This window comes from Lupinus angustifolius, chromosome LG14, assembly GCF_001865875.1.
Source record: "Lupinus angustifolius cultivar Tanjil chromosome LG14, LupAngTanjil_v1.0, whole genome shotgun sequence".
NCBI lineage: Eukaryota > Viridiplantae > Streptophyta > Magnoliopsida > Fabales > Fabaceae > Lupinus > Lupinus angustifolius.
The window spans coordinates 7,337,424-7,350,203 of NC_032022.1; the positions used below are offsets into that span (position 1 = coordinate 7,337,424).

Here is a 12,780-nt window from a genome sequence, read left to right on the forward strand (position 1 = left end):
TTCACTATTGTAACCATAGTCATCTTTCTGTGCAATATTTTTAGATGTAAATACTCCATCTTTTCCCACCGGCTTGCTAGGACTCCATTCATTAGGACAATCCTTAGTTTCTTTGCACTTATAGCACTCTACTAGTATTTTGTCCCTGGAATTTGGTCTTTTCCCTTTGGCAGGACCTCCTCTGCCTTGTCTTCTCCCACGCGTTTGGCTCTCTTTCACATATAGATCATCACCCTGAGACCTTTCACCTACGTTCTGTCTTCTTTGAGTGTGGGACAGAAGTGTAGATGTGATCTCATCCAGTTTGATTGAGTCTTTCCTGTACGTCAATATTGTCACCAAGTGTTCATAAGAATTTGGCAAAGAACATAGTAATATTATTGCTTTGTCCTCATCATCAACCTTCACATCAAGTTTCTGCAAGTTATTGATCACTTGATTAAAATTGTTGACATGTTGTTGCAAATCAACACCTTCCTACATCTTCAAGCCATAGAGTCTCTGTTTCAAATACAACTTATACATGCACATGGCCACAAAATTCAATTTTCAAAGGCATGACCATAAAAACTACAGAATCTCACCAATCAATATCATTATTTCACCATGTGGTCTGTACTATCTAATGGATGTTTAAGTCACTATATCTACATATTTGATGTTTATGCATTGGCTTTGTTAGACTTTATGAATAGGTAAATGCTTTCTTTTAAATATAGTTAGACTTTGTGAATATGTTTATTATGATGTTAATTGGATGGTCTTGTTGACTTATGCATTTTTTCACATGAAACAGTCTCTTATGGAAAACATGTCGAATGAAGAAGAGCAAACTGAGATGAGTTCAACTCTATCAACAAAAAGAATGAGGTCTACAGCTTGGGAACATTTTGAAAAGTTTATTGATAAGGATGGGGATCCTAAGGTTAAGTGCAAAAGATGTGGTCGATTGTAGATGTCAAAGGAAGGGGGTGGGACCTCAAATATGTTACGCCATATTAGGATATGTGGCACTAAATTATCTACAGCTTGGGAACATTTTGAAAAATTTACTGATAAGGATGGGGATCCTAAGGTTAAGTGCAAAAGATGTGGTCGATTGTACATGTCAAAGGAAGGGGGTGGGACCTCAAATATGTTACGCCATATTAGGATATGTGGCACTGAATTGGAAGAGGTAATGTCTTATCCTCCCTTGGATCAAGGACAATTTCGAGAAAAAATATTAAGTGCAATAATCAAGCATGGGTTATCTTTCTCGTTTGTGGAACTTGAAGGAATTAGGGACCTTCATCAGTTCTTGAACCCTCAAACCAAGACAATATCAAGAAATACTGCAAAATCTGATATCTTGAAGATTTATAAGAGAGAGAAAGAAAAACTTAAATGCTACTTAAGGTCTAATCTCGGTAAGATATGTCTTACTTCCGATCTTTGGTCTTCCATCACCACTGACCATTACATGGTGGTAACTGCACATTTCATTACTAGTGGTTGGGAATTACAAAAGAAAGTGATAGCTTTCTCTCGTTTCTCACCACCACACACTATTGCAAATATTTCTAATAATTTGTTAAATTTGCTTAAGGAGTGGGGGATTGAAAAAAATATATTCACCATCACTTTAGACAAGGCAGCATATAATATAAACATGGTGAATTTATTGAAAAAGAACCACTCGTTTGGAAATGGATTAATTAGTGGTGGACAATATTTCCATGTTAGGTGTGGTGCACACATTCTAAATTTGATTGTTTAAGAGGGTTTAAAGGTCATAAGTAATGTTTTGTTCAAGATTCGCGAGAGTGTGAAGTATTTTAGAGGTTCGGATCTCTTTGTAGAAGACTTTGTCATGATTGTTACTAGTTATTTTTAAGTTTTAAACCTATGTTGATGCAATATTGTCAATTTACATTATTTCATTCTCAAATTTTGTTGGGAATATGCTTTAATTTACGTTATTTTTAATTTTTATCGGTCATTTTGCTATAAGTATAAAATCTTTTTTACCTAGCCTTCATATCATTGCTACTCCCTAGAAGTTTATCGGTCATTAAAAGCTTAAAAGTTATTTTCATAAGTTTATCACTCTTTTAATTTAAAAGTGCTTATAAAGAAACACTTTTTAAAAGTGTTTGTTAAAAAATATATTTTTTAAAAAGTGGTTTTAAAAAAATCATTTTTAAAAGTGTTTTAATTTTTTAAATTTTTAAATCTTTTAAAATTGATATTTAAAAATGCTTTATTAAATAATAAATTTAGAATAAATTTTTCCTTCAAATAATTCTTTATTAAACATATTTAGTTCAAATTTAAAAAAATGGGTTGGATATCCATCCATCCAATCCATTAAAATGGATACATAGATAGAATGGATGGATTGGAATCCATTGGATATGGATGGATTGGAATCTATTGTATATGGACGGATTGGAATCCATTGGATATAGATGGATTGTATAGTTTAAAATGTGATGTAATGGATTTATATGGATTGATGGATAGTTTTTCATCCATCCATTAGGATCCAAATCCACCCAAACCCATCCAATTGCCACCTTACCTTGCATGATAATCACACTTTTGATTTGGTCAAATTTCCAAAATGGAAGAAAGTTTTGGAAAACATGTGGATTTACAGGGTGAAGCAAGAAAGTAATTTTACATCTCCAAGGTATAAAGTCAGATTGGTGGTTAAAGGTTTCAGACAGAGAAATGGTGTTGATTTCAGTGGGATTTTTCTCCTTTGGTGAAGATGTCACCCATTAGAATTGTATTGAGTTTGGGTGCTACTCTTGATTTGAAGGTAGAGAAAATGGATGTAAAAACTGCTTTCCATCATGGTGATTTGAAGGAAGAGATTTATATGAAATAACCTAATGGTTTTCTTATTGAAGGGAACAAAGACTATGAGTAGGCTGAGAAAGAGTCTATATGATTTGAAGCAGGCTTCACAACAATGTACAAGAAGTTTGAGTCTGTTATGTGTGAGCAAGGCTACATGAAGACTATTTCTGATCATTGTGTCTTCATTAAAAAGTTTGTTGATAGTGATTTCATCATCTTGTTGTTGATGACATGCTTATTATTGGGAAAAATATTTCCATGATTGATAGGTTAAAGAAGCAATTAGGCAAGTCATTTGCCATGAAAGACATGGGAGCCGCTAAGCAGATTCTTGGTATAAGAATCATGCGAGATAGGCAAGTAAAGAAACTTTGACTGTCACGGGAACACTATATTAAGAGAGTGTTACAGAAGATCCAGATGGAAAATGTTAAGCCGGTAAGCACTCCCCTTGCTACTCATTTTAATTTGAGTGATATACAATATCCTTCAAATGAAGTTGAAAAATCAAATATGCAACATATTCCTTATGCATTTGCTGTGAAAAGTTTGATCTATGCAATGGTGTATACAAGATCAAATATTGCACATGTTGTTGGTATAGTTAGTAGATTTTTGTCAAATCCAGATAAAGAGCATTGGAATGCTGTAAAATGGATTATGTGGTATCTTTGTGGTACTGCTAGTATGAGGCTTTGTTTTGGAGTGATAAACCTACTCTTGTGGGCTATAATAATTCTGATATGGCTGGAGACATTGATTCTAGAAAGTCCACTTCAGGTTACTTGATTAAGTTTACAGGGGGAGTTGTGGCATGACAATCTAGGTTGCAAAAGTGCATTGTCCACTACTGAGGCAGAGTTCATTGCCATTATAGAATCATGCAAGGAGTTGCTTTGGGTGAAGAAATTCTTGCATGAACTTGGTTTTGTCCAAGACAAATACTTGTTATTTTGTGATAGTCAAAGTGCAATTCATCTTGGGAAGAATTCAAATTTTCATTCTAGGTCCAAACACATTGATGTGAAGTATCATTGGATATGTGATGCTTTAGATACTAGGTTGTTGGAATTGGATAAAGTTCATAGAGATGATAATGGTGTTGATATCATGACTAAGGTCTTATCAAGGTGGAAGATTGAAACTTGTTGTGAGATCGTCGGTTTGACAATTCTTTCCACATAGTTGTGAGGGGGGATTTGTTGGGTTTTGGCTCCCTTCCTATGTGGAGAAATATCCAATTGGGAAAAGTCCACTTGTCTCACTTAACCTAGTAGATATGGATCAGATGTGGCAAGTGTATGCAATTAGTTTAGGCAAAAGGAGGCAATAGAAAAGTGAGAGAGAAGACAAGAGAACTCAACCCGTAGGAACTCATAATAGTCATGGGAAATTCGCGATTGCGACTTCGTTCACCGTTGGATTGGACTGAAATTTGGACAGAAGGTTCATAGCTTCTGGTACTTCATTCTGAACGGTTGGATCGGTGAAACGTCATTCGAGGTGGTAGAAAATGAGCTGTTACAGCAGCTGTTTTTTCTGCAACTTTTTTGTTCTCATTTTCTAACTTGTTACTCTGTTGTATGTCGTATTGTTGAGCATGTTTTGTGCTAGGCTTTGGAAAAACTTTTGTATTCCTATTTTGATCATAATGGAGCTTAATTGACTGGCTTGTGCCCGTGGTTTTTACTTCTTACATCGGGAATGTTTTCCACATTAAAAGCCTCTTATGTATTCTTACTTACTGTTATTATTTGTTATTGCTCCTCATATATTCTAGCAAATTAGATAAATTATTATCCGCTGCATATACTTTGTTAAAGTTTTCTTTGTCATTGTGTTGAATTTCCCATCAGTATGGTCATCATCATATTATTATTTTTTTCATATAGTGTATTATTATACATAATATACTCAATCAATAAAATATGAACTTTATCTTATAGCTTTGTCCATTCCTTAGGAATAGAAAAATTCCTATAGTGTTGTTAGTCGATTGTGATTACCGACCATAATGTTCAGTAAATATTAAAAAGTGACTTATACTAAGATAGAAGGATAATATTAGACGATTATTTCAACAAAAATTAAATATTAACACAATTGATGGGGATTTGAAGATTTTCTTTCTTTTATTTTATTTTTGGATTGGATTTTCGCCTTCACTTTATTCATGGTCTTAATACGGTGCATCTATGTGCCTGCTGAAGTGCGGTCACATAGAACAAGAGAAACATAAGAAGATTATAGAAAAGTACTTAACCATTGGGAGTTGTAATTTTGCATATTACAAAATATAGTAACATAATAATATCACAAGTTATCAACACTTCTACACTTGTATTCAACTTTTTCCCTCTTAAGCTATAGAGATTCTCCAATTGATTAATGGGTTCTAAGAGTAACAAGTGGAGGTTGTAATCATGGGCAAATTAAAAAGCTAAAACAAAGAAGAGCCAAGTAGTGGAAAACAATCTAACAAACCAAAAAAGAAAAAAAGAAAGTGGACCATATCAAAATCCAAGGCAAAAGTATTTCCAAAATCTAGAAATTAACATACCCTTTTTCTTTTTTCTCTTTTTCCCAACTTCCCTCTCTTTTCTTTTAGAATATGCTTAAATTTCCTTTCAATTTCAAAATTAATGCACCAACAACCATAAGTTTCTTGATGAGTCATTATCAACTAGCAAGGTGAACCTTTCTTGCAATTAAGTGCACCAGCATTTGTAGTTATTGAACCAACAAGGGAAGATGGTCTTGCACCTAAGCTTGAAGCCCTTGCATAACTAGAGGATGCTCCAGCACCAGTTGATGTAAAAAATGCACCGTTTAACATCATGTCCCCTTCTGATCTCCAGTTCCACTCCTTCCATTCATCCTCTGATGCATCTTCATGTTTTGTCACCTTCACAATTTCAACCAATTTTCATGCATGCCTTATTATAATTAATTAATAAAGTATAGTTTATATTATACAATATCTAATCATTCCAGTTGCAATTAGGATTACAGTTAGATTACAATTATCAAAGTCGTAATATGGTTTTGTAAAATATAAAATTTCTAAAAATGTAAACAATATTTTTAAAAATACGGTTGTATTATCTTTACTATAATTGTGAAAATTGTTGTGGTCATGATGTTATTGTTGAGACTACAAAACCATAATATTACTGTCCAATCATAATTGTTGAATGCAATTTAAAATAATGATGGGGGGTTTTGTGATTATAGACATATATTTAAAGTCTTCATTAATTCACATATACTAGGTTTATTTGTTAAAAAATACTAAAGAAAACACAAGTAGTGCTTGAATTTATGTGAACTTGGATATATATTTTATTAAAGATAATTACTAAAATTAGACATATATTTAAAACCTTACATTAAATATACTAGGGTTCTTTTATAAAAACCATTAAATAAAGAAAACACAAATAGTGCTTGAATTCATGTGCACATAGATATATATTTTATAAAAAAAATGATTACTAAAATAATGATCACCTCTTTGCTGAATCTGTCATCGGGTGCAACAAATCTATTGCCTTGGCTATTGATGGTTGGGTTAGCACTTCCTCCAATGGCATACATTTCCCAGTGGGTGTAGTCATTATTCACCACATGGAAATATCCAAGCCTACACCTATATAGGAATATAACAATTTGTTTCTTTAAAATTCAGAAACATTGTTGGTCCCACATAGACATAGCTAATTAAGAGAATTGACAAAGTGACACATTGAAGTCCATATCGATTACTATCACTTTCACCCCACCCCATTTTTTTTTATTGTATTACTTTCTTATGTTTTCTTTCCTTGCTTTCTATGTACACATATTCAAAGATAATACATGGTACTAGCAATATTTTATACATGTTGAGAGACTTGAGTCTTGGGAGAATTACTTAGATGCAATAGTACTTCTAACTAAATCAATTATATCACCATTTAATTAAGTGCATTAATTAAGTATATTCAATAGATAAGTAAAGATTTATCCAATAGTATCCTACTATACCAAATTAAAGCTAGTATTTAATTTAAAGTGAGATACACTTATTAAAAGATATAATCATATGTACTGAAAGAGTTTAATTCTGTATTGATTGGGTTAAAAAATACATTTGATTAAAAAAGTTTAACAGTTCTAGGAGTATAGAGGAGTGCAAATCACTTATTAAACTTAATTATAACCAAACACAAAATATTGTTTTACTTTAAATAACTCATGTTATAAAAAAAAATATTTTTGGAAAAATCACTCTTTTAAAAACTCTAAACAAACTAAGTCCATAATATAAAATTTATCTAACCTTGGCATTCTTTGAACGAGGCCTTCACCAAAGTGGTTAAAAGCTATTGTGACTTGCATGTTCTTGTCTTGGGTATAAGCATCATTGTGACCCAACAACATAACCTTATCATGGTGAGTCATATAATTATTGGATATGGTAATAGCCGTAGACCCATGAATCGCATCAATCAAACCATCAATGCAATTAGACAATGAACAATGATCCACCCAAACATGACTTCCTCCAAAGATGGACACACCATCACCGTCCGATACGGTTCTCCACCCATAGTGCCGTGGGGAGTCCCGCACCATAGCATTCCCACCTTGCTTACAATCATGTATATGAATACCATGTATGATAACATTGGTTACGTATTGTATTGTTATGCATGGACCACCCGAAATGTGAACACTTGCACCTCTTCCATCAATTGTCTTGAATGAGTTCATAATTAGCTCTTCTTTCAATTGGATCACCATGTCTCTTGCAAATATGATCCATAATGGCTCATCTTGGATCACGGCGTGGCGTAGGGTGCCTGGAATAGGGTTCACCGGATCGTCATTTTCTGCATCGTCTACCACGTATATCTTACCATCTCTGCCTCCAATTGCGTTCTTGCCAAACCCAATTGCACAATCGGCTAACCTTTGCCTATTATTCTCCCAATTTGGGTCACATCTCCAACAATCATCAATGGGATTTCCAGTTGCACATGAGAGGTACCCCAAGTTTCTCCTAGCAGCAGAGGCATTCACTTTCCTGCTCCAAAAAAATAATTACATAATAAAATGTATAATAACATATTTTGTTTTTCATTGTTTGTGTGTAATGCATTATTGGAGTAGCGAATGTTATCAAATAAAGAAATATTTTTTAATTAATCATCTCTAGACAACATTGGATAACATTTGATTTATGTGAATATTAGTATTTTGAAATAAAATCAGTTTTAAATTATATTTTATTGTAATATTACAGTTTTGAGACTATCTATCCCAATTGCCACCATATCACCCACAAATTTGGGAGTCTCTACACTGAATAAAATATACGTAATGTAACTCTTTTCCAATGTTGTTTATTTAGAAGTCAAAGTACACCAATTTGAATAATTGAATATGATGAATGGTTGAGATTGTTATACTAATTCATAAATTTAAATTAGAATTTAATACAAATTAATGCACTAAGCCTAAAAAATCAAACTTCATTTTAGATAAGCATCCCCCATTGTGTAAATCATAGTATTGTTTTAAAATAATGAACATGTAATGTTTATGTGTGTAACATTGAAAAAAATAGTAGAGCAAGTGTTCTTACCTGTTTACCTCTCCTACTATGAACTCAGCGTTTTGAAGAGATGAAGAGGAAATGAGTGTTGGTGTGAGAAGGGAAAAGAGCAAGAAAAGTAGAGAAAGTGGAGTGTTTGTCATGTTGGTTCCTTTTTGAGAGTGCATGAAATATTGAAGGAGAGAGGTAAGAAGTAAGGTATGTAGGAGAGGTGTATATAAAGACAATAAAGCAGTGCTGATTGTGATGATTACCCAAGTGCTTCCCCTGATTTCAGGTTTTAAAGGCACTACTATTGATATTAATACAGTATCATTCATAAAATTGATGAGACCAGAGATATGATATTTTACTAATTAAATCGCATACTGATAAACAAATATAATAATTGTATTTTAATAGTACAATGATATGATATGTACTTGAACTATAAATAAATGTAATGATTGTATTTTAATTATAATTTTATAATTTTAAATAAAAACCGATCAGTATGACCAGAACGGTTTAAATAAAAATCAGTCAGTATAACTAGCTTTGATTGATTTTTTCATTTTTAACTGATATAATTGCATAACTAGTATAATTGTTATATCGATATGAGATTCGGTTTTACAATTAAACCGGCAGATAAAACATAATTTTCATAGCTATTTTTATCGAATACCTATTAGGTAGTTTTTGCAGTTGAATAATGGAGGAAAATCAAAACTGTAAAATTTAATGTCACCTTGTTTAATTAAGAACCTAGTAAAATATTGTTGGTTTAACTCTTAGCTTTAGTTTCATAGACGGATATACGTACTTCATTGGATAGAGACTATAGAGTCCTACAAATAATTTCTACAACTGCTTTAGAGGGTAGTTAATTAAGTTTTACCTAATATCAAGAGGGAAAATTGATTACATGATAGCATGCGGAGGTCCCCATTAGGCCCCAAATAATGATGACGTGTTTAACAAAGGAGTCGTGCTATATAAAGCAATTTGTGCTACAATTTCTTGTGTCACGTGAAATTTTTGTTGTTAGTTTTATTAATTAAAATAAGAGTTTGATTTAACATGTAAAAATGATATATTCTCAGGCTACTTCATCTACAAATTTTTTTCCACAAGAAACTAATATAATATTACAAAATAATATTTTATTTATTAATGTTTGATTTACAAATAATATATGTTAATGTGAGTTATGAGAATTTGTAGGAACATTTAATATGAGGATATAACGTTACTTGTTTAACGTATAAGTGTGACATCTATGCATTGTAAATGTAAAAATATATAATCAATCACTATATTATTTATTATTCATTTGAATTACTTTTCTTGAAAAGACAATAAATATTAAATATAAATGATATAATAATTATATATGAACTTATTTACTTACAGTGTATACATTTTTCCTTAACATATATGCATGCAATAATTTTTTATACGGTAATACAAATGGTAATGATTAATAAAAAACTTTATACAATCAATTAATAGATGTTAAAGTGTTAAATAAATATTTAATAAGTAGAATAGTAAGATCGGTCGGTGCGGCGCCAAACGCAGTTAGTGCTCAAGCATTCAACAATCAACAGCATGAGTTATGTTATTTCGTTGAAGCAATTGGGACAACTTTCTTTTATGTCGGTTGCATATTATTAGTCCAATATAGTTTATTCCCAATATAATATAATTATATTAGTCTTAATCCTAACATGATATATTAATAAAAGTCACATAATATATCTAATAATAATATTGTTTAAAAAGAAAATTTTATTTTTAACATTCACTAGTAGATATAATGTCCATATTTTTAACATGACTGGTAAATATTTTAGGTGGTAATCCTTTAGTCAAAGGGCCGATAATCATAAAGTTAGTGCTAATAATATGCTCTAAGTTTCTGAACTTCTTCTTAAATGGTAAAACATTTCACCTCCATATGTTTAACACCTTTGGAATATTTGTCATTTTTAGAAAAGAAGATTGCTACAAAATTATCACAATAAGTTTTAGCCATAAGGGAATATTGTCGACTACCACAATAATTTATAGTTTACTATATATTTATACTACTATATAAAGACAAAAACATATTTAACGGGTATACATGTAATTAAATAGACATAATTTCTATATCACAACTTTACACCTACTATTATATCAATGCAAAATATGTCTAAAGAACATTCAGGTAATTGAACATGTATAATTTAATTTAATTCGATTTATATACTTAAATTGGTAATTGAAAGATATATAATGCAAATAATTTTATCTTTGATCCAATTTTTCAGACAAGGAAGATTACACTTTTGGATAAATGTTAAAATACAATCAAATCAAATATTAAAGGTTTATTCTTTCTTAGAAGATATTTCTTTTATAATAATTTATATCATATAAAGACTTTACACTCAACCCAAACTATAGCCAAAATTATAACATCATATATAATTAAATATTCAAACAAAATTATACGCAAATCAAATTCAAAAGCAAATCAAATTATAATATTAAAAAAAAGCAATAAATGAAATTCAAAAGCAAAGGTGACAAGTGATGTAAAAAAGAGTGAAATAATTCTCTAAAATGAAATACATAAAAATTAAATATTCAAGACTAAAAAATAAAAATGTGAGTCAGCAGACACAAATGATTATTGACACACTACTAATGTATAGAATAGAAACGTAGTTGTCTGTCCATGATGTATAGAACAATTTTCTTTCATTTTCTATTTCCTTTCTATTTCTTTCTTAAACGTTACATTTGAACAATGTTCTATTTATATTTATGCATTATATATAGAGACCTACCAAAATAGAAATGTAAAGAAGAAACAATGTCATTCATGTTTTGTGTCCTACACTCTATTATTGTTGTGATGTAGTGGAAATAATCATTTATGAATTTTCTAAATATTCAAGAACAAATTTTAAAACATCATTCAGGATTAAATCACTATTAATATAAAATTATAACTTCTTAAACACAATACTCTCATACCATATGTAAGTTTTAGCATGAAAAGCATGTATAAATAAATCATGAGAATTTATAGTTTTCACAAAATAAGAATAGCTACAGATTACTAACCTTTGTCCATAATGATTGATGATCTGTCATCCCACATGTTGTGGGTTGTTCTTCAATAATTGAGAAACTCTTCTATCCTCTTCTTGTTCCTTTATATGTTTTTCCTTACTTGATAGCAGATAGACACAATCTTTCTAGACAGAGATAGAGACAAAATTTCAAGTTCTTTTTCTACTAATCACAATGTTTCCACCAATCACTATATATTAACTTCTTTTCCAAGAGTCTTACCATTTCATTCAAAACTCTCCATTCAAGAGATACACCATTTAAACATCAAAATAATATACCACTTCATGTAACATAAAACATTTCTTATAAGCCAATCCTTATATGCATGCAATTACTCCAAAATGCCTTAGTGCCTAATCACTCACCATCTCACAGACAAGACAGGTTCAAGATGACGTCCTCTCTCTGGCATATTGTTGTGGATGTTTGAAATATGTTATTATATGAAGTCTCATAATGCCTAGGATTATAATAGACTAGAGTATTAAAGTTATATATTGGACTCAAGTCTCTTGTTGTAATGTAGACCAGATATAAACACCAAATAGAAACACTCATGGGCAGGTGGGCCCATGAGTGTGTTAAGATTTGTAATCTTTATTCTCTAATAATATCTTGGTAACCACTCAACGCTCCCGAGGATGTAGGCACAATTAACTGAATTCCGTTAACAAATTATCTTGTCTTCTTCTCTTATATTTATTCATGCACTTTATTTGATTGCTTGTGGCCAACATTGTGCAACGATCACTTCCATTGCACCAACAATTGGTAGATGGCTCTTAACCCAGGCGCCAGATAATGGCTAGAGAGGGTGAATGTGTGATGGCTAGACAAGGTGTATCAAAGGTATTGCACAAGGATAGAGTAGATGAGTTGAAGGAGAAGAAAACATAGCAGAACTGTGGTAGGAGTTTGATCCAGAATCCCAGAAATTCATGTATCTTATTAGGATCAAGGTGGAGATAGGGACTCAAGTGTTGAGTTTGGCCTTGAGACAGATGATGACAATATCTCTCTAGATGTTGAGAGAATGATCTCATTTGAGATGAGAAGTGTAATATCTTAATGGCATGTCTGAGACAGTTGAGGCTTTTCAAGAAAGCTCCAAGGTTCAGTGTGATTGAGTATTGAAGATGACGATTGTTGGTGAACTTTTGTGTAGAGGTTCCATATATCGAAAGACTTTATAGAAATATGTGGCTAGACAAAGTGTTCTATTA

General features: G+C 31.5%; 1 protein-coding gene across 1 annotated transcript; it reads right to left on the reverse strand.

Annotated features, from left to right (window-relative positions):
* On the reverse strand, nt 5,098-8,646 carry LOC109327208 (probable pectate lyase 18). The gene is made up of 4 exons (XM_019560278.1): nt 8,477-8,646; nt 7,169-7,915; nt 6,358-6,496; nt 5,098-5,752 (listed from the first exon to the last, which is right to left on the reverse strand). Exons 1-4 carry the CDS (start codon nt 8,611-8,613, stop codon nt 5,531-5,533), a joined length of 1,245 nt encoding a protein of 414 aa, XP_019415823.1. The 5' UTR covers nt 8,614-8,646; the 3' UTR covers nt 5,098-5,530.